At 33.7% G+C, this 24,178-nt stretch overlaps 1 protein-coding gene across 1 annotated transcript in view; it reads left to right on the top strand.

Moving 5' to 3' along the window:
• The first annotated feature begins 4,065 nt into the window (after window positions 1-4,065).
• Window positions 4,066-24,178, top strand: part of LOC106464689 (protocadherin Fat 4-like) — a 32,217-nt gene continuing 12,104 nt past the window's right edge. Inside the window, exons 1-8 of the mRNA XM_022392461.1 lie at window positions 4,066-4,188; window positions 5,095-5,303; window positions 7,591-7,683; window positions 8,566-8,673; window positions 11,539-11,640; window positions 14,093-14,218; window positions 21,940-22,030; window positions 23,071-23,354. Coding sequence (XP_022248169.1) covers window positions 4,095-4,188; window positions 5,095-5,303; window positions 7,591-7,683; window positions 8,566-8,673; window positions 11,539-11,640; window positions 14,093-14,218; window positions 21,940-22,030; window positions 23,071-23,354 — 1,107 coding nt within the window. The 5' untranslated portion in view covers window positions 4,066-4,094. The remainder of the gene's footprint in view (window positions 4,189-5,094; window positions 5,304-7,590; window positions 7,684-8,565; window positions 8,674-11,538; window positions 11,641-14,092; window positions 14,219-21,939; window positions 22,031-23,070; window positions 23,355-24,178) is intronic.

The following is a 24,178-nucleotide window of genomic DNA, read 5'->3' as shown; positions in this document are numbered from 1 at the left end:
AACTGCTAGAAACACCCAAAAGTGGCAGGAAAAAAAATGGTATCCACAAGTTGCCCATGACCGAGCCAATATCCTGACATGAACCCCATCGAAAACCTCTGGGCCATACTCGACCGGCAAGTGAAGAAACAACAACCAAAAAACCAACTTCGAAGAGCGATCTACTCCAAGTTTTGAAGCAAGAGTGGGAGAAAATCCCACAGTCTAAAATTGACGAGATGATTCTCACGATGCCCCAAAGAATCAACGAACTCCAAGGAAGCGAAAGGAAGATCTACTAAATATTAATTAAATTATAAATATATTAATTCACGTGAATATGACTGAGAAATTTCATTTTTTCCTGAAAAGGTGGTGTCTATTTACTTGTGACCACGCTGTGTATATATACATTGACAAAACAGTCAGAAAAACATATGTTATAAGAAACACTTAAATAATTTTATAAATATTTAAGTCCGGCTGCGTTCTACATGGGTAGTTTTTATATGCCTTAAGGGTAGCTTTTATTTCTGTGGTTATTAGTTCCAAAGCTGGTAATTGTGTATAAGTTACCAAAACCTTGTGTTCTTTAGGGCATTGGCTACTTTTCATGCCGAATGTTGATTATGTTTTGAACCAGGCCATAAGTTCATTGTAGATAGTTCGTTACTAGATATTAATACCATCAGGTAATTGTTTATTTCAGTAATGAAATATACTGTATATAACGTATCTTTATATAAAGCACATTGATCGTTATTTTAATGTGTAGCTAAAATAAAATTATTCATGGAACAGTTACAAAATAAATAGATACTGAAATATGACAAAATATATATGCTTAGTTATCAGTGACAATCCTAAACACAAATCAAAACATCACGTCTACTGTAAAAGGTTAAGAACAATGCTTAACACTTATGTAGTTCTAGCCTTCCTATAATTGGAACAGTCGTGACGTGAAGGGTTTTATTTTGGCTGGTTTCTAAGTTAAGTATTGGTTAGCTATAAAAAAAACTTGATGATAATGCGACCTAGCGAGTGCGTGGGATTCCCTTTGGAAGTATAATGTAGTTTTTATTAAAAACGACTACTTATAGTATTTTGTACAACTTATCACTAAGGTTTTTTTTTAAATTCTCAGAACACAACAGAGCTGTTGTGAAATTTATTTGCCCTCGTATACATAAAGAAACCCAAAACTTTCGTCCTCTTTTCCCACACCTCATTGCGTTCTCAGAAAATAACTTACAAATCTGGTCAATCTATTTTGTGTGTGGTAAACATAATAGTTTGGAACTATTAGAAGTAGTTAGAATTTGAATGTTGTTTTCAAAATTTCGAGAAGTTGTTGTATATGTAAAATGCCTTTTCATGCGTGTCTCCTTATATCTATATATATGCGCGTATAAATCTAGATAAAAAATACAACGGAAAAAAGTCAATCGGTTAGAAGACAAAGAAAATTACACAGACAGGTAAAAAAAGTCAAAAGTGTGTGATAATGAAAAGGTAAAACGCTTAGTTCCGAATTTGTATTAATAGCATTCCTTGAATAAATAATTTATTTTTGTTTTACTTTTTTACCTGTTTGTGTAATTTTCTTTTGTCTTTTTTTCCATTGTCTTTTTTTTACCCTTGTCTTTACTACCGCTACTGTGCGCGTGTACATCCGTATGTTAAATTAACTGTTTTTTGTTAGAATGACCATCGATGAATGAACAGAACTCTGAAACTTTTGCAATGTCAGTAATATTTTCCTACTGGGTTGTTTTCTCAGTCTTTTTTGTGAACTGTACTGTAATTTTTATGGGAAAAGTCTTTAGCAATTCAGAATGGAAACATTTTGCATTAAACGCCGCCTGTAAAGATCTGGGTAGAAAATAAACTGAGACAGATGATGTCCCAACATTGAGAATGAATTTAAAGGTCGAGTGTCGTCCTGGAAACATATTACCTAACACTCTGTCAATTATGTGACGAATTACTTTCTTCAACAGAGTTAAAAATACATATATCATTATTGAATAATAATCTTAGGCTAAAACATTTGGTACATACAAATGTGTTTAGAATGGTTTTCTAGCATGTTAATTACCAGGAAATTGCACTGTTAAATGTTTGACATCAGATAAATTTGATCCAGTGTATTTAGTACGTTGGGGCCTCCTTTAAGCATGTAAATTTCTGCAATAGCTATATATATATTTAGTTTACGTGATTAGTATATACGAAAGCAAAAAAAAATATTTTGTAACGTGTTCTATCGTTGGGTGGGTTCTCTTAATTTATTAGTGAAAGTAATGCGAAGTCCAGTCCACGTAACGATAACAAATTAGTTTATTTCTTCCTTAACGTTTGCTACAGGCTACTCTCACTTCCATACAGTTGTAGGCCTAAGTTTACAAATAACGTTTTCGCTTTCAAGTTTTAACAGAAACTTACTCGCTAATGGTAATACAATTAACTTACAAATAAACTTACTTGTACAATGTCAATTCTATAGGAGCTTGCGAATTCATGCGTATTAGTGATGTTAGTACACATATGAAAATGTTTATTCCGATTTTACGATTCTTGTGTAATAATCTCTTATTTTTCATTTGTGATTTGTTATTAATATTTAATCATTATTTAGTGTCAGGATTTACTAGCGTCTTCTACGCAAAGAAGTGGCTGCTTTGTAAAACAATGCATTATAAAACTTCTTCCAGACATACTTAATAAACAAATGTTTTATTAAACTAATCATCTTTCTATAGAACACCTTATTAAAACATTAAATAATGTAAAACACACTTTAAAGCTTTAATGTCATGTGAGTAGATGCTACTATAATTCTTATAGTGTATACAATAAAATAGTGCTTGAAAAACATTAACGTTTTTATTCCAACGGATATGTTTGTAGAAACAGTTATTTTCATATTAGTGTTTGACCAATTAAGTCATTTTTATAATGTATACTTTTTTCCATGATATGAAACTCGTTCTTTATTTGTTTTTTTATTTCCCTCATAAACCATTTACGATTGAGCTCCCTTTTTCTCCAGGATTCACATAATCGTACATTTAAAACTTGCTATGATATTATAATTTTCTATTTTGGGGCCCATATAAAACCTTTTATTTCAGACAAGTATACGTAAACAGAATCATATCCATTATGGACAATAAGGCTTGATTAAGCATACATTCACACATAGAAATAAACTTTTATTCTGTATAATTATTAGTTTGTTTGTTGTTTAGCTCAAACCTAAACTACTGGCTTTATTTGCTCTTCCTACCACATACTAGGCGCTAAGCCACAGTGGGGAAATATGTCTATTAGGGAAAAAAATAAAGGTAAGGTTTGAATCTATATATGAATATATCTCATCAAACCGCGATGAAAACAAAACTAGATAAATCCTCTGGTCTCCCTTCCAATTGAACAAAGGACTTCAAAAGTGGGTCACCTTCATTGACGGGTATCAAACATTTTGGATGTGTAGAATGTAAGTCTGCCTAAATTAAAGACAAAACTCTGGACAGGCTTAGAGGTGATGTGATCCACTATATTTGAAACTGTTGGTGGCCAACTTATCTACATAGTAGATTGTGTCTCATCCCGTGTACTAAAATGGCATGCTCTATTTATTTCGACCAGAGAACAGTTGTCTAAACTAGACTAATAGTGTTTACTGCTTAAAATGGAATAAAAATGTTAATAGATCATGTTGTTTAAAATTGTTTAGACTGCTTAAGTAATAAAAAATAAGTTATGGCATTTACTAATACATGATAGTGTAAAGACAAGAATCAAGCTATTGGTATTATTATATACTCTGTCATGTGTCCTGTAATTGTTTATACGAGTATCATTCATATATCATAGCTATATTTATGATACTGTAAAATTATTATGTGTCTTAAAGTTAAACAATGAATAGTTTGTATTGTCTATCACAATTTAGTCTTTAACAATTATTATAAGTGGTATAAATGGCAATATAGTAATTAATGAAAATAGGCCAAATGCTATTACACAAAGTTGAATGGATGAACATTTCTGTTTAGAGAAGAGTCCATGAAAGCTCATTGAAAAAAACAAAAACAGTCTCGATTGTTATGATAAGCCTTTTAACCCTTGCAGATAATCGTTGTTACCTAACGAATGGCGGCTCCTCTGAGACGTTCACGGTAAATGAAGAGCTTCCTGTTGGTAAGTTTGGAAAATACTCTTAGATTTACACTTTATGACAAGGCTGCCAAAGGGTCCCCGTTTAAATAAATCTTCATAAAACCGGATTAAAATGTTAACCCGCTTTACTCCAAATAGGCTTACCTTTGTGAGACATCACATTGCTTTCTTGGACTTACTGTAACTGAAAGTCATGTTCAAGTATTTTATGAATGACGCGGAAAATAAAGTGAAGAGGTGTATCATGGGATACTTAGATTCTTTAATTTCCTAAAAAAGAAAAAAAAGTGATTTGTATATATCCTGTTTGATAAATAAATTATAAAAAGCAGTTTACGTTCAAAATTAAGATACAATGTTTACATCTATTTAATAGCATTCAGTAGTAGCTAAGCAAATAATTTTATTTCCTTTATGATAATTTAACACTATTGAAATATCAACACAGTGAAAGGCGTTGTCAAATATAAAATATTAATATTATTAGATAAAATCGAATGAAGTAGTTGTTGTTTGTTGTTTAGAAGTTAAGCACAAAGCTACACAATGGGCTATCTGTGCTCTGCCAACCACGGGTATCGAAACCTGGTTTCTAGCGTTGTAAGTCCGCAGACATACCGCTGTGCCACTGGGGGGCTCGAATGAAGTAAACCAGTACACCTGTTAGAAATATATATATATATATATACATATAAAGAATAACATTTCTTTTTCACTTTTCGGTATGTGTTTGTTTTTTAAGTAAACTTTATAAGAGTATTTACACATTTTCTTAACCTATTTATGTAAAGCTTAATATTTGAGGTAATAGATAAAAAAAGTTATGTAAGAGAGTTTGATCAACTTTTAAACACAAACAAACAATGAACATACCCTGTGTTTGTGTACAAACTGCAAAATAAAGACAATATGATTTGTTTTCTTCAGATTATGTTCTTGGGAAACTACAGGTTGGTGGAAATGCTGGTAAAGACGGTGACATAGTGTTATCTCTGGATGATGACAACCTTCCTATATCTATTGAACCTTACACTAAAAATCTTGTCCTCAGACAGAGGCTAGACAAGGAAGGAGTGGATGGAGTCCAGAGTCTAAGCGTAGACGTCAGTTGCTCAAAAGTGGGGAAAAATGACCCGGTAAGAGTTTTGACAACAGCTGTGACTGTGGACGTTTGCTCATACTTTTTTTGTATTCTAATAATCATCTGATTAAAACGTCAAATACAAAGGCAATGATTACTCGCTCTGGCCACACGTACAAATATATGTTAACTTAACTTTTCCACACCCCACATTAGTGAGGTATTAAAGTTTTTGCCACCCCCTAAGCCCTTTCGGAAGTACCGCCCCCGCACTGCGTGGGCCGGACATAATCTCAACCAAGAGCTATGAAATATTTTTATATATATCTTAGTCTCGACACTAAAGTACATGTCAGTGAAGATATAAACACAAGTTCAATACTGAAGTGCTGTTAATGTTGTGTTCGCTACATATATTTATTTACTTCAACAGCGGTTAAAAAACAAAACAAAAGATTCCGCCAGAATTTTGCCATCCTAGGTCTAGGCGAAGTCGGGCTGTACGGAAATTCGTTACAGCTCATATATTCAGATAATATATTGTACGCTTCACGTTCAGAATTAATCATCTCTAGGATTAAGTTAGAAAAAATTATATATATATATATAAATATTCCATTAAAATTGAAGTTATAAGTACCCACTATGTCCTAATCTTTGAAGCATCTTAACCAGACGTTGAATTCTTCCCGCCACGATGCTACTCCGTTTAATAAAGTTTTATCTAAACCAGTTACGTGCAAATCAAGATACGCAGTACAAGTACTGTATCCATTGCGAAGGTTAGTTAATTGTGTAATATTCAGTGGTACAATAGTAATAATTATATATATAACTGATTGTCACTAAACTTACTTGTGATAAAGTTCAAGATCACTAGAGCATAAAACCCCGGTTCTTCCACGAGACTTCGTTCTCCTTGACCCTCAGACCTCCTTGTGTATTTTTTATTTTAATTGTGACCTTCTTGGCAGATTACAGTAACCCTGATAGAGCTCGCTTGGATATAATGGACTATTGTCGTCTGTTAGTGAAACATTTTCGATCTTTCCGCGATGAATCTCGTCTACTACTGCTTTTCAATAGTATACGAACTTTTACCCCTTGAACCGATCGCGTACAATAACCTGGGGATTATAATAATATGGTATAATGAATTCCATTGAAAACGGAAGAATATGACTTTCAGATGTAAGGTTTTTCGTTCATTGTTTACTTGTCTCTGTGAAATGAAAAATATTGACGCCAAAGTGAATGAACGACATTGTTTTGATTGTTTGTTTTGAATTTCGCGCAAAGCTACACGAGAACTAATTTAGCAGTGTAAGACTAGAGGGAATGTAGCAAGTTATCACCACCCACCGCCAACTCTTGGGCTACTCTTTTACCAAAGAATAGTTGGATTGACCGTCACGTTATAACGCCCCCACGGCTGAAAGGGCGAGCATGTTTGGTGAGACGGGGATTCGAACCCACAACGCTCTGATTGCGAGTCAAGCGTCCTAACCACATGGCCATGCCGGGCCACATTGAACGACATTCACTAAAAATAAGACTTATCGTGACTATTTATTGATTTCTTACTAAACTGAAAACACGTAATCATTTAAATCAAAAATTAGACGTTCTTGCATAGCGTACATAGCATTCGAATTTAGTTTTATTTTTATTTTATTTGTAGGATACATGAAAGAGTAATTATTTTGTTCAGTCAGTGCTTTTCTTGTCTATAATTTCGCTGGAATCTAATACACCAAATAATGGGACGTGTATAATAAGTTAATAAAGTTAATATTATAAGGATAAATTTTTGTAAACGGAAAGTAATCGTTACAAAAGGTTACCGTTTACTTAGGATTCACTATATGCATATATATATTACTTTTTTATGTATAAACATCATGCACAATGTAATAACGACCATAGAAATGTTTCAGATAGAAATTTCTCTAAAGCCACTGAGTCCGGGAGACAGTTATGTAAATTTATAGAAATAAATATTGTCAGTGACTTATTTTGTAAGATAGAAATTTAATGGAATATGATTAGTTCATTCTATGCTTAGAACTCTAAGGGGGATATGAAAGGGAATTTTAAGCATGCATTTTGATCATTTTAATCGCACATATAGATACAAAGTTATCAAATAATAAATTTGACTAATTGTTTTCACATTAATTAAATTGGCTGTTATTTGTTTTGATTTTAGGAGTGTGTCTTTTCACACATATATATTTGAGCGTTTATATATTGCGGTGATTTATTTCTAGAAAGTTTATATAATATGATTATAATGTTTGCAACCTCAACTTTACTAATTACTGATTATTCTGTACTTATAGAGTATTACCATCCCAGTTCGGATCATTGTCACGGATGCCAATGATAACGTTCCAAAATTTGTAGGAACCCCCTACAGTCTAAATCTTAGCGAGGTGAGATCTTCAGCACGTATTAATAAACATTTTAGTGAAATAAATAATTTAATGTTCATAAAAATTATATACCTAATTCTAAATTGTAAAGACTTAGACAAAGTTGATAGAAATTATAATTCATCAACTTAATCTAGTTCACACCGAAATAGTTTTTGTTCAAGCAATTGTTGATATAAATAGCGCCTCGACCATTACTATGTACCTTAACCGGACTAATGGTCTCTGGTATTGTGCGAAAGTCCTCGTCGACAATGGATATAGTAGAATACATGTGACATTGTAATTATTAATATTATTGTATATAAGTGTTTGGATAGTTTATGTGGGTTGTCTAGCTGTTGACAAAATAATATAAAAAATCAGAATGCATTAATGTGGCATTGTAATGATTAATATCATTATACATAAGTGTTTGGATAGTTTATGTGGGTTGTCTAGCTGTTTACAATATGATATAAGGAATCAGACTACATTCACGTGGTACTGTAATGATTAATATTATTATATATAAGTGTTTGGATAGTTTATATGGGTTGTCTAGCTGTTAACAAAATGACCTAAGGAATCAGAATACATCAATGTGGCACTGTAATGATTATTATTATTATATAAGTGTTTATATAGTTTATATGGGTTGTCTAGCTGTTAAATAAATGATACAAGGAATCAGAATACATCAATGTGGCACTGTAATGATTAATATTATTATATAAGTGTTTGGATAGTTTATATGGGTTGTCTAGCTGTTAACAAAATGATATAAGGAATCAGAATACATCAATGTGGCACTGTAAGAAAAGAAAGTAATTTTACATTACGTATATTGATAATTTCTAAAAACCGTGCTTGATGAAATGTTCACAAATCTCTCCCTGGTAGGTAACAGTGGTGGGGACTGTGGTAATGCAAAACATCAAAGCTATTGATGTTGATCAAGCTGGTCCTTTCAGCACTGTGGAATATTATGTGAAACGTGGACCCTATTCGGTGAGTCAACACGTTTTCAAGCTTACCATTTTATAACAAGACAATATGAATTTGAGACAATGAGGAAACCAACGAACAAATGCAGATTTTCTTATTAACGTTTTAGTTTCATTTACATGAGGTAAACGTTTCTATTGCCATAAAATGCAAGGTCTTATCAGGAATTCAGATGTAGGTAAAATAGGAATGTTGTTTTATGCGTCAGTGCTTCACAGTAGAGTTTATTATTTATAACATAAAGTATGAAATTATACAATATTGCTTTCATTAGGACATCTTAGAAGCTCCTATTATTGAAACATGGTCTTCCAAATGAGAAGGGCTGTTTATAACTTGTGAATTTACCGCTAGGGGTCAGATTTCATGCCCCAAAGGCAACCAGATTAAGCAATCGTGCGTATATTTCGTGAACAGATGCAAAGGCTCGAGTCACGATGTCATAATTGCATAGAGTTGAACCTTCCTCATGGATAAACGATAAAACGTTCGCACGATCAAGTCTTGAATAATGAATGACATCTTAGAAGCTTTGCCCCACTAATGTCATTGACAAGAGTCATGATGACCAAAAATTTACCTCTATATAGGTTGGAAAATTTAACGTACTACCTTTCATTTCTATTATTATCACCTCTAACCTTTTGGCTTCTGAGGCTCGCTTACGTAAGTGTTCCACCTTAATTCTTTTATTAACTTGGAATTAGGTTTCGGAAACAGTTGTCCCCCGTTAGTTCAGTGGTAAGCTAAAGGGCTTACAAACGCAGATGGTTATTGTCTAGTTTTGAGCCTAAAAACAACAATAATAACTGAAACAGTTTCGCACTGATAATTTTTCTCATTACGGGTCACACTTCTCTACGTAAGCAGTTATTATGTTGTGAATATTTTCATTGAATCATGTAAGTAAAATTAACCCTAAATAACATATCTATTTCTTTCCGAATTTTAAAAAATATATAAATGTTAATCATCACGTGCGAAGACTCAACAAAGACTGCTTTAAAGAATATTTTCTGACCAAGTAAATGGTTTCGAGAACAAAGTTGTAATGTGCGAAATGCAGAGTTTCTATTATATCAAATGAAATTTGTGGACAGGAAGACTGTAAACTTTGCGAGATGAAACATTCGTCTCTACAAGTGCCAAGTACGAGATTACTGGCTTTCTGTTACTCAGACCGTTTTTATAAACTATGTATAAGGCTGTGCTCGTAACTCAGATTTCATTGTTAGGCTTACAAAAGAAGAAGCGTCGGATTCTTACTTGTTGTTTTGATGCAACATCACTTTGTTGTAACACTGGAGCAACGTTATGAAAAACCGTCAACTTTTGTAAGAACATACATTTATTATTCTGAATGCATTTGTCCCAGAACACTTTAATATACATGTGTAAAATATATACCTTTCATACATGACAAAAAAATCCTCTCAAAGTAGTAGATGTTGCTGCGCAATGGTTATAACGATATCTTCCATTTTTACAGTTGTCATAGATAAAATAATATCATTTAGTCATTCGTGTACAAGTATTTACACAATTGTGAGCTAGAAAATATATATTGCTGATTAATATATTGTACGTGTAAATTCTTCTTAATGTTAAACCAAGATTTGAAAATGTAAACACTAAGTATTCGAAATGAGCAGTAAATAGTGTTGTGTTTTAACGTACTGGCCTTAAAGGATGAAAAAGGGAGAAACTGGTGAGTATTATATTCAAGAAAATCTCACACTTACTTGTAGTTCTAGAGCAATAGATTCTAAACACTCTTTGCTAGATATTCCTTCTACTTTGATTAGACTGATTCTAAATATATATAGCCAATAAGGAAGAAAAAATGGAAGAAAGACAGACAGAATTACTTGTTAAAACTTTACCTAACCAGAGACATCGTGAGTGAGATGTGGTGTGTATATTATACCAATAGAAATAAGTCACAGGCCTACATAAAAATAAAACATTATTGCTACAAGGATTTTACTGAATATAATTATTTGGACGAAGTCGGTAAAATCAGGCTTAAGTGCATTGAAGATCATTTCAGTTCTTAAATAATTGAAAAATTCTAGTAATATATTAACACGTAATAAAAAATTGTTGTAATTTATGTTTTGTGTGAACTTTTATTATGTACACACAAAGACCGAAATTCTATTCTATAGTCTATTTAATTTTCAATCATATGTTTTCTTTCTTACAGAAAACAGTTGTCACTTCATATTTTTAGGACAATGTGATAATGTAAAAGTAATCTGCAGTACGTGGCTAATTTTACATTAAGAAATGCTTAAATTATCTTTTAAATCTAAATTGTTGCTAAGGTCGCCAAATCATTTTGATTGGCTGGCTTATTTTATTGTCTGATTTGTCTTTTCCAGATTTATTCATACTGGTGGGTAATTATTAAGTAGAGAAAGAAATGTAGAAAAAATCTGTGTATGTTCTATTTTGAATTAGTAGTCAAACTTAAGTTGCTTTAAAGCTCAAGTAAGTGCCTATCAAATAAGATTATAACCTTTCAAAGCATTCTTATCTTGTGCACATTGATAATGTAAAATTACTGACACATTCTTCTATCTCAAGTGTTTTAATGACGAAACCTTTTGAAACTAAACAATGGGATTTTGTTTTGTATTCTGTGTTATTACAACTAAATTTCATTTTAGAATTACAGTAATATTCTGTTCTACCCATTTTCTGAAACAAGCATAAATTCAGTTACTTATTTTTCATCATAGAAGAATGATTGTTACTTGGTTTCTAAGATAAATTTGTTGCGCTGATTTTTTTGCTTGCCAAATTATTCATGCGATTCTTGTATAATCAGTTGTTTCAAAAACTTGTTCTCTTCTTTGAGTACAGCATATTTTGGCTTTCGATAACCGCTTGGAAGGTCACCTAGTGTTAACTGCTCCACTAGACTTCGAGACCCTCCCCAAATTTTCAATAACAATAAAAGCACAGGTAAGTTCTTGTTCTCTGATTTTAGCATAATAGTCAACGTAGTATAAAAAAACTGATTCGCTGACTTTCAGACATACAGTATATGTTATAGACTAATAATTGTAAATATATTTTGTTCTTAATATTTCTCTCGTTAGCTTAAATTTATTATTTATAGTGATGTTTTCAGAGTTGAAGCAAACATGAGAGATAAGTTTGTAGAACGATGTATCGCCCCCAAATGGGAAAAATAAACAAACAGTTAGTTACAACAAGATAAGCTAATGTTTATAGAATAGCGGAAATGTTTACAGATGGTGTTTTGAAAACGTCACAGTACATTGTCATCTGTAATCGTGAGAGAATTAAAGTACTGGTGCATGTTGTCTTGCCGATTGAACCTCAACTTTTTATATTAGCCTGGTAGATGTTGTTCTGCCAAGGTTAAAATTTTACTTTATTATATATATAGTTCAATTTGGTGTTAGTTGGCCTGCTAGTTGAACCTCAACTTTTTATATTAGCCTGGTAGATGTTGTTCTGCCAAGGTTAAAATTTTACTTCATTATATATATATAGTTCAATTTGGTGTTAGTTGGCCTGCTAGTTGAACCTCTACTTTCTCATTCTAACCTGATCCATGATGCCCTGCCAAATTTTAATCTCTGCTTCCTTATATCAGTCTGGTGCCATTTGTCCTGCTAATTAAACCTCTATTTCCTTATATACTGATCTGATACATGTTGTCCTTGCTAAGGCTGAATCTGTTCTTTATGTCAGCTTGGTGCATGCTGTGTTTTTAAGAGTGGTTCTCCTATTCTTGAAACTGGAATTGGACGAAAGCCCGTGCACCGTGGAAAAACAAAGAAACTTCACTGAAATCCTGGTTACTATTTTTGTTACTTTTAAGCGTATGCCAATAAAATTTAATTATCGAATTTGAAGTTAACAGTTTTTTCTTTTGTGTAGCGAAAATGTTTATATATATGTGTTTGTGTGTGGTAGTACCGTAGAAGTAATGTAACTTAAACATACGTAATTTAAAGTCTGTCTGTCTGAAATATTTACAGATCTATGTGGCACAGAGAAACTGAACTATTTTCACATAAAGCAGATCGCAAAGAAAGATCAAAACAAACGCATTAACACACTCTCTGATTGTAAATGTTTACGTGGATTTGAAACTCTATAAACTACTTGGATGATTCTTCTCTGTTTAGGAAATACAACTTAGCACTTTGGCAAACAACGCTATAGCAGTTGTATTACAAAATTCATAAAAATAATGAATAACGCTCTTGAAAACGCACATATTCAATGGCTTCTTAGAACTTAGCTTCCATAGATTTTGCCAACGTAAGTCTGAAATAATCTGTAGGCATAAGATAGCCAAATATCGCATTCAAATCTATATCATTATTTTTTGTTTGTATTTTAAATAGATTTTAAAGTTATTTGTGCGCAACATAATGCCTATCCATACAAAAATATCTTTGAAATTATTGATTGTCTAAATCCTATTTAACGTACTACTTCGAGCAACTCTGTCTTTCAAGAATTCCGCTGCTGTATAGTTGTTCTTTGCGTTAAGCAGAATTTATTCAGTCTAGCGAAACATTTTGTATTTTTGAAAAGTCATTTTGTCGTCTAGATGGTTGGTGACCACGTTCAAGAAATTTGTTCACATTTTTTTAAAGGCTGGCAACCAGCCAGGTAGGGAGGTTTTATAGACTTATTATTAGCTTGAGTGAATACGACACAAGAACGACATACAAGTCACTAAATGTTACTAAAAAAAACTTAATTTACAAAGACATATTATGTGCCTTAAGCCTTCTCACAAGATTAGAGAAAATAAACCGGACTTAAATTGACTGAAATAAACTTAACTTGCAACCTTTTATAAGTAGATTAAAATTTAACTTGATATATTCATACAAAAACAAAATGAGTATGAAGCTGTAGATGTTATTTTCTAACTGGTCCACACACTATGGAAAAAGAAGGTTGATACTAGTACTGGAAATTACAAAGAATAAAAGTTATTTTAATATTAATTATAAAACCTTGCATATTCGTTATTATAGTATAGATTTGTGAAGCTAAAGCACTTTTAATTCGTTGTATGTTTCTCTTCGAGATATTTGCTTCCTGTTTGTGGTTTTATTCTTCAGACTTCCAACGTATCGAATATCACTTAGAGTGTAAGTACACAATTTGTCAGACAAGAATGAATGGACTGGTTCAAATGAACTTTTAGGAACGTGGGTAATATCTGGTGACAGTAAAGATGACATAAATTATTCGTGATCTAACGTCCTCTTGCATGTAACATAAATAATTGCTGTCGACCAGGTCACACTAGGCTAATGAGCTGAGTAGCTTAACATTTTCTAAAAATCAAAGTTATAATTGAAATTTACAAAAATTAACCGCATTTATTCAAAATATCGATACTGTTTCTATTGGTTAGGACCAAGGAGATCCTCCAAAGAGTGCCTTCACGACTTTGACGGTACACGTTCTGGATGCCGACGATCAGAATCCACAGTTTCAAGCAGACAAGTACACCACCGTACTGCCAGAAAATATCCGTACTGTACGTTGTTTTCATCATTTAAATCCAGTCTTAGTAATCGATATGCATGTTGAGTAGCAGTCTTAGAAACGCATATTTTGGGCGATTTTCAGTTACGGAACTATTTGAAATTTAGCATACATACACTGTTGCTTTTATCGTTTAAAAAGCTATTTCAAGTTCTCAAGTAAAATTTAATGTCGTAGAATAACGTTAATAAAGTGATTTAACCAAAACAAAAGGTTATAACACCGACACACTGTTAAAAACAATCGAAATATGTAATATTATAACTGTTACAACTGTTTTAAAATATGGCAGTCAGTTCTCCCAGTTTGTTGTTATCAAATTTGGACATCTGATAATCAGACTGTGATCTTAAATGTAAATTGTTGGTCATCCAGCCTAAACTATAATGATCTCATATAATCATATCTCTGTTGTCACTTTGAAGTGATGTATAGAGTTTAAAGAGTTCTAAAATGTTCATGAACCATGGCTAGGTCTCGGATAAGATATTTGGATGTTTTACTCACGTGGAGAACCACTGAACATATTAAAGCCAGCCAATCACTACAGACTGTTACCAATTGGCTCCAAGTGTCTTAAAATGTCATTAGTAGGAGGCAGCCAGACAAGGCAGACCACCATCCATAACACAAATAGGTAATTCGTATCTGTCAGTTCTCGCTCGTTGCAATTGTAGAGAACAGACTGTTGCCAATTGGCTCCAAGTGTCTTAAAATGTCATTAGTAGGAGGTTGTGTTGACAGCCAGACAAGGCAGACCACCATCCATAACACAAATATGTAATCCGTATCTGTTAGTTCTCGCTCGTTGCAATCGTAGAGAACAGACTGTTGCCAATTGGCTCCAAGTGTCTTAAAATGTCATTAGTAGGAGGTTGTTTTGACAGCCAGACAAGGCAGACCACCATCCATAACACAAATAGGTAATCGTATCTGTCAGTTCTCGCTCGTTGCAATCGTAGAGAACAGACTGCAAGATTCAATCAAATGGGAAGAAACTGAACACAGATATCACATGACCAGCCTGTATGCAGGCAACTAATGAGATGCATTACGCTCATGGCAATCGCCTGCAATGATGCCAGGACACGTTCAACGAACCAGTACTAGGAGGAGCAATGCTAGTTTCACAGGTGAGCGAGCTTCGCCCTGAAGAAAGATAACAGGCCTATGCTTATTTGAAAATAAAATCTGGAACTTGAGTCCCCCCATTTTTATAGTAGTGTAGGAAGTAGGCTGTGAACAGCAGTAAGCATTGTTTAACATATTGACCTCTACACCACGCGGAATACTACCGCTAATTATATATGATAGCGGCGACATCCTATGATCTATACGTTGGTGCAATTCACTGGCTTTGATTTCAGTCCCAACATGTTAAACTAGTCGACACATTCCTTGAAGAAGAAAACATTGACCGATTGATGTGGCTTTTACGCTTATGAAACTTCAAGCCCATCGAATGTGTAAGAGATGCTCTTTGGAAGTGTATCACATACCGCCAAGTGGCCCTAGACACTAAATATCCCCTGCAAACAGCGCTTTCAAATGGGTGGTCAAATGGTTTCAAGTGTCAGTCTTACCTTGTTGTTCCTGGTGATCATATTCCATACTGAAGAACAATTTCATGAACTATAAAAATGTACAACCACGTCCAGTTCGTGATCGTAGGTTTAATGGCCAATAATTTACATTTCAAATCACATAACTGATCATCAGATACATAATCTTTATAATAATGAACTGAGAGTGGTTGATATATAACAACTGTTTTGCCTTGTCTTAGATATAATATTAAAATTGTTATTTAATTGTTTTGAGCAATGTATTGTGAATTAAACCGCTGACAATAGATTTAAGCATGTCCAATGGTAATGAATGAACTCAGCACATTACTTATCACACTAATTTAAATGTGTAGCATTTTAAAGGTGGATTCTTACTAGACAACCCACATATAACTCAGTCTTAACAATTTTTCTCCTATGTTTTTCTTCTTTTTTTTTTACTTAAAGTTGTTTTGGTGTACAAAACTTGAAGATAACTTTTATATGCGGAAACATCTGTTAGCTGAGTTCTTGCACAGATCTTAAAATATAACGTTGATAAACGGAAACATCGGCACATGTAGATATGTAGATCTTGAAATAGCGTTGATAACTGGACCAATTGTTGGTTGAGATGTTGCAATGGAAATATCTGCTGAAGCTTTTCGCCAGACACTAATCATAGCAGAACCGTCTGGAAAATGATCTATAGGAAATAGTACAGCTTATAAAATGAGTAAGATCAACGTAGGCCGGTAAGGCAATCACTGATTGGCATGTTCTTAAGCCAATCAGGAAGTGTCACAGACCACTGAAGGATGTGTAGATTGTATAGGAATTCTTTTTGGTGGCAAAGAACAGGTTTGTATGTTTTAATAAAGGTGGCTTCCAAAATATAGAGATGAAAGATTGACAGACCATTTGCAATAATTTTAAACCTGCTATCCGTGTAGTTGTCAGCACAAGTCGGGTTCACTAGTAAATGCTGGCCAATCGCCTGATTCACAAAATTTCTACCACCAAAATGTGAATCAGCGATTGGCCAGCATTTTAAGTTGTTGTTTTTTAGCAAAGTATAAGACATTATATAAAGTTTTATAAAGTATAAAACAAGTATAATTAGTGGTTATCCGTCTAAACACCAAACGAGATAGATTAAAAGACGATTACTTTCTGTTTTTATCTCCTGGTGTGTCTAAATAATTAGGTTTAAGTTTCTTGCATCTTACAAAGATGGTTGGTATGCAAAGAGATATTATAGGTCTAATTCCTAAGAGGGTAAGGACGTGCTAATATATATTAAAAACACCTTGTTTTACATTTTTGGCTATGTTCAGAATCTTTTGTTTCCACTTGCCACTTTTTTGTTCTGGCAGGTCTCTGGTTCACCGATAAGTCTGCAGGATTATAATGCTAAAAATCGGGTTTCGATACTCGTGGTAGGCGTAGCCCATTGTGTGGCTTTGTGCTTAACTACAAACAAAAAAAAACAAAACTGTAAGATCTTCTTCCTTGGTTTCCAAGTGGCTCAACGGTAAGTCTGAAAGCTTATGACACTACAAATCGGGCTTCGATACCTGTGGTGGGCATAGCACAAATAGACCATTATGTAATCTTTCATTTAACAAGAAACAAATATTCTTTCTTTCTGTGATACATATGTAACCCTAACATTACCGATAGGTTTAAAGACCACATCGGATTTGTAAACACATTTTTATAAACTATTTAAGCACCAAGTTGCTTGTAGCTCCATGACTTTGTTGGTTACAGGGTCCCTAAGAACTACGAGTCACAAAAATAAGTATAAACAAAGGTACCGTTAACATTACAATTAATTCCACCAGTTACTTCTTGCGTTCTCTATGTATTCTAAATGTAAAATCTATAATTTCACCTAATGGTTTTGATTTGTTCTTTACAGTGAGTTTTGTGTTCGGCAACAACATAAGTTTACTGAATGTCATGCATTATGTGAAACACACTGATAGCAAGCAGTGTGTAAAAAAAATAGAAGTGAATAATGTGGAAGTTCACAATTTTGGCTCTTGAAACTTCAAATTTTTATATAATTGTTTTATATAATGCACATTGCATAATAAATGGGATTCTATATAACACATTCTACACACTTTTATTATGCTTAAAGGTATATTGAAATTAGTGCTTATTACATTTTTCTATTTATCAGGTGTGAGTTGTTTTCTTTCATTTTCTGTGGGCCTAACATCAGATCTTTATTCAAAGTACACCAAGTCAAACTAGATAATTCTCTCGCCGGTAATTATAGCTCTAGTATATGTTCTCGCAGTTTGATCATTAATTAAAATACAATCAATGAACCCGTGATTATACAGGATGTACAAAGCTTGCCAGTAGTAATTACTTTTTTAACGACAATCGTAGATAGAAACAACTCCAGAAAATGCGAACTAAACATAAAAAGGCTTATTCTATAGTCATAACATTTCCTCTGAAAATATATGTAATATTTGTGCAAAGTTTATTGAGCATAAAATAATCCTGTACATACATAAGCGATACACGTATAGAAGTGATAAACAACGAGTAATGGCAAACTAGACAGTGAATTTATTAATGGTAAAAATATTGTTATAGGAAATACAAAAGAAAAGGAAATAAGCTGTAAGATGCACTAGTATTTTGTAGGTGAGCTCTCTGCTTTACACAGAGCATTACATCTTGTTTTCATGCTGTCATACAGTCATCAATGTGCGATTTATACAGTATTGCTCCAAATCTCCTATATTACTCCCCACAAGCCAAGTCTTGTTTAGTCGCTTTTGACCTCCTCGGTTTTTACATAAGACCATACATCCACAAGAATGTTCATATAGGGACTCTGTGTAGACTACGCCATGTTTGTGAGTGTTCCATTGGCCTCTTTACCGTCAAAATATTGTTTCACCGCACTTGTTTCATGCTTTGGAACCCTGTCTTGCTGGAAGGAGAATTTCCTCCCGCTGAGTCATGTTTCTGAGGGAATAGCGTGATGATTCAGAATCTTTGGTGTAAGGACGTAGCGCCATCTATGAATAAAGTTAACGTTAACTTCCGTTCAGGTCAAAGATGATAAATACTACTGAGAGTGATAATGAAGCCGGTAATGACAATTGCTGGTTAACCATACTCTTCTTACTTAGTGAGATTAGAAACCATGCTTTGGATCCATGTCTTGCCAGAAGGTGAATTTCCGTCCGCTGAGTCGTGTTTCTGAGGGAATAGCATGATGAATCAGAACCTTCTTGTAATTATTAGCAGTCAGGGTGCCATCAGTTTTGTGTACATCAAAGACACTGTTGGATGAGATGCAGCCCCAAACTTGCCTCTCTGTAGATGTTGTACATGGACTATGATACTGTTCTCCTCTCCCCCAACAACCAAATTTTAAGTGATTGTTGCTGAAGTTCTTTAAAGAGTATATATATCTCCAACTTCGTTCATTCCACACTTTGTGATCCAATGCCCATTTCAACCTTTTAGTTTGATTGCTTCTTTTCAGCAGCATTTTTCAAACAAGTTCATTGATATCACTTCTTGCCAATGTACACAGGATTGAGTGCATTATATTCAAACGATTTTGAATATGAAAATCAGTAAGTCACCACAGCTGCAATAAAGTCGCGGTGGAAAGGAACATATCAAAACTACATTTTTGACTTTGTTTGGCATTAAGTAGGAAGTATGATGTCACAGAAAATGTGTTGAGATCGGGAAATTAGAATTTCTAAAGTGGCGATATCTCCTGTACTTGTTGTCATTGGAAAACAAAGGAGTATGAATCAACTTGGGATACCAGGACTATCCAGAAAGAGATCTGCAACAAAACATATAGCTCAGCTGTGGTAAGTAAAGTGCAGTATCATGTAACTGTTGAGAATCTACGAGCACAAAGGTCAGTGGAAAAAGCCATCTACATGCCCCAGACAACAGTATGCAACATAATTAAGAAAGATCTCCGTCTGAAAAAGTAACACAAGTTACTTCAGTGTCATATACGTTTAATCATTGAATCCCTCAAGTAGTTGGAGAACGAAACAGGTATTCATGTTATTCCATACAAAGACATATCAGTCAAGCCACTGAATTTCTTTGTACTGTTGAATTGGGTGCTGAGAAACCGTCGCCTTCATACACCAGATAGATTATAAGTATGCAGGGAGGATTTCTTTGATTTGGACATGAAATTATTGCAATGAACCCTTTTGAAATTGAAAATGTGCGGTAGAGTGATTGTCAGACAGTCGTCAGACAGAGCATGACTGGACACTCTTCAAAATGTATTGTAAAACGACGATGTGGTGAGATTCCAAAAATCGCTTTAATATAACATATTCAGTCTCTGCCTATCTTACTGTTCTCGACGTAATATTCATCCTTGCATTTATATGAAGGTTGTTAGAAAGTTTATCACTCAGATACATAATTCCATTTTTGAAGAGTTTGTGTTTTTAACTTGACCATTTGTTTTATTAACAGTGCTAGTTTTATATACAGAGTCTTAAATACAGTTTCTACTAAAACATGGAGTCTTTCCGTAATTTTTCCCATGGAGAACCATTGATTGGCCAAAACTTTAATTTATACTCACTTGTGATGCGCTATTTCAGTCTTTGGAGTCATGACTGGATCATACTACTACTAATAGTACTATTTAGCATGTTATGATTGCTTGTACTTTTATACTTTTTATATTGCTATGAAACTTTCTGATAAGCACTGATTATAATGTACACTATCAACAGAAATGCCTATACGCTAGCGCACTTCATTTAGAAAGCTAAAGGATAGTATTTTTATACACTCTTCCTTTACAGTTCCCTTAGTTATTTTCAATATTGTACAGTAATACATTAATAGAAGCTTACCGTTCGAAAAATGCTAACGTTTTATCGTTCTAAACTTTCAAATTTATACATATATTTTAAAACAAATGCTCCTTGAAGCATTTGAGAAGCTAACATTTGTTGTTGTAGTTAGAAGTTAAGCACAAAGCTACACAATGGGCTATCTGTGCTCTGCCCACCACGAGTATCAAAATCCGGTTTCTAGCGTTGTAAGTCCGCAGACATATCGCTGTGTCAATGGAGGGCGAAATGCCAACACAAATAACAACCTTGTTTATTGTTCTGTAAACTAATAACAAGCAATCTTTTAAACTTGAATTACGTCTTAATGTAACCATTATTCAAATATAAAGACCTCTTACAAGCCCTTCATTTCTTCTGACTAAGTATTAGTTTTGTAATTTGACTCACATAACACTTGGTTTATAATCGTCTGGGGATATTTATCATGGGTTATATTTTTGTTGCTCCCTGTTTCATTTGAGACGGAAACAGATGACAGGAAATTAAATCGATCATGTGGATATATTCCACCTATCCGTTTATTAAAACACCTGGTGATCAATGTTTCAACCGTCTGATCCTGAAGTAATTCAATTTAAAAGGAAAAAAAAATTGCATACAAAGTCAATGATTGTTGTTGTGTTAGCAATTTTTTAGGGAGGATTTCGTAAAAAAAACAACAATAGGAAAATAAGAAACAAAAATATATTCGAATGCCGATGTATAGTCATCCCATGGGCAAGAACGCGCTCTGGTGCCGTGGCTGCGTTATACGTGACGATCAAATCCCACTATCAAGTCAGATAAGAGTAACCCAAGAGATAGCGGTGGGTGCTGTTGACTAGCTGCCTTCCCTCTACGGATCCATGTTCTGTGTAACAAACAGTATTTAGCTCAACATTTAGTGAATGCAGTTTATTGGCTTTCTTCCCCCTAGTCTATCAGTTCAGAATTGGTTACGAATTGTGTAGTTTTACGGGAAATCCTGAAACAAACAAACAAAACCTAAACCCAATTTCACTTGCTGCTATTTTTCTGTTAAATTGAAGTTTTCTCGTTATGTTTTCACTCTTCTTTACCAATTTCAAATAAACTAAATAAGAAATTTTAATCATTTTATAAAATAAATAAATAAATTTCATAGAAAATGTAAACTGCTTTGTGAGAGCTTTAAATTATTTTTCATGTTTTCTTTATTTGTAATTAAAATGCTGTAATGATTTGAAATTTGTATCTTTCATTTAAAACAAAGTTTTGTGTTTGAAAATTTAAAATATTTCTACTTTCATTCGTAGGGTACGCAGTTAACAATATTACCAAGTCAAATTCGAGCTGAAGACCCGGATGTTGGTATAACGGCTCCGATTGAGTACTATTTTAACTCTAGTAAGTTACATGTGATTTTAAGACAACTATGTGAAATTTGAAATGCTATATTCATAATTGGTTTCGAGTATTCTTCAAAATCATAAAATTAGCACGCGATAATAATTTTACATTTCAAGATATGTCATTGTAAGTATAACTGATATCTAATTACTTTTTTAAAATTATAATACAATTAGGTTGGCTTTGAATTTTGTACTCCTGAAAATGTTTTTACTTTTCAGCTCAATAATTCTCTTTCCTTGAGTCTGGAGACTTGTAACACTAGAAACCGGGTTTAGATATCCCTGGTGCGCACAGCACAAATAACTCGTCGTATAACTTTGCGCTTGATAACAAAGAAGCAAACCCTTTTCTAAATAAGCGTTATTTACAATGGCAAAAATATTTGAATCTGTATTATAAAAATATATATCTATTTACATTTTGCAGTAATCATTAGGCTTCATCATGTGAGGTTGAAATAAAATGACCGAAGCATGATTTCTCCAGCCTCTAGGCGTTGGTAAAGGAAATTCATTTATAGAGTGGCCAAATTTCTTAATAAAAAAACTTTCTAAATTGGAGTTGAGTTTGTAATTATTGTAAAGTAGAAGTAAAAGAACCAACACCCCTCAATGGCACAGGGGTATGTCATCGGACTTGTAACGCTAAAAACCGGGTTTCGATACCCGTGGTGGGCAGAGTACAGATGGCACATTGTGTAGCTTTGTGCCACAATTAAAAACAAAACAAAAAAAAACGGACCAAATATGATTCAAAAATCTGTAATTAGATTTATTTTACATTTAAAAAGTTTTACGTAAGCCTTTTAGGGCAAAGCCGCATTTGGCTATCATCCGCGTTCACCGTAGGGAATCGAACCCCGTATTCTGGGGCTCTAAGTATATAAAGTTACCGGGGGACTGCGTAAGCCTCTAAACTATATATTATCATAAACATTGTTCTTAGATTAGATGATTCCCGAACCCAATGCACTTAAGCTCAACATAATTACTTGATAGCATCTGTTGTTTGATACAGTTTGTATTTATTTTCAGATTCTGAAGAATATTCCTATTTCGAACTTGATCGAAACTCTGGAAAAGTTAGCATCAAAAGACCTCTACCACAAAACTTACCTCTGCCCTTGACTCTAGTGATTCGAGCCACACAAGTGGACAACAAGGATAGGTATTCTCTGACCACTTTGACAGTCACAACTAATCGGCCAATTCCAACGGTTCTCAAATTTTTACAGACCGCTTATGTCACGACAGTTTTAGAAAGTACTCCCCCTGGTGCAGTCATCTTGACTATCCAAACTTCAAAATCTACAGATACGGTGATTCTTTACTGTCTCATCATATTCATTTTTTACTCATCATTAACCGTTACCCATTATACTAAATATTACCTTCGAGAGTTTTAACGTGTAAATTAAAGGCTTATAGCCTGGAAATTAATTAAAATATGGAGGTTTAATCGGCATGAAAATGAACCATATAATTGTATGTATGTGTACATATAGGCATTAGTGCATGTTTTAGAAGTCGTTATAATGGTTAGGCTATGCGATCACTTAAGTCTAATAATCAATTAGTTCTTAACTTTTACTATCAATTAGTTTATATCATTCGTTTCAGCTGTTAATCTACGGCCATTTTCATGAAAGACCTGATAAGGACTGTATGTAAAATATCAGAGAATGGGATTCGATCCTGGGTCATCTTTTGAGAAAGGCTAATGTGCTATCCACACGTTCGAGGTCTCCTTCATTAGAATTTGAACCAATTAATTACTTGAATAGTTTCAAGAGGGATATCCGCGTTTTTCTGACGTCTATGTTAGGTTGGCTGAGCGTTGTATCAGTTCAGAAAGCCTCCCAGTGGCACAGCGGTATGTCTGCGGACATACAACGCTAGAAACCGGGTTTCGATACCCGTGGTGGGCAGAGCACAGATAGTCTATTGTGTAGCTTTGTGCTTAATTCCAAACAAACAGTTCAGAAGATATAAAGAAGGATTCTTTTGTATTTCTTCTTCTTCTTGTATGTGGTTCATATTCCGTTAATTTAATATTATACCATTTTATTTTATTTTATTTGGTGCTACAGAGTTTTGTGTGTCTATTATGCTCTTGATGTTTGATTTTTTTCTTTTGTTTCTC

This window comes from Limulus polyphemus, unplaced genomic scaffold, assembly GCF_000517525.1.
Source record: "Limulus polyphemus unplaced genomic scaffold, Limulus_polyphemus-2.1.2 Scaffold1720, whole genome shotgun sequence".
NCBI classification, from domain to species: domain Eukaryota; kingdom Metazoa; phylum Arthropoda; class Merostomata; order Xiphosura; family Limulidae; genus Limulus; species Limulus polyphemus.
The sequence above is the reverse complement of the archived record's forward strand: the minus strand, read 5'-3'. Positions and strand labels throughout refer to the sequence as shown.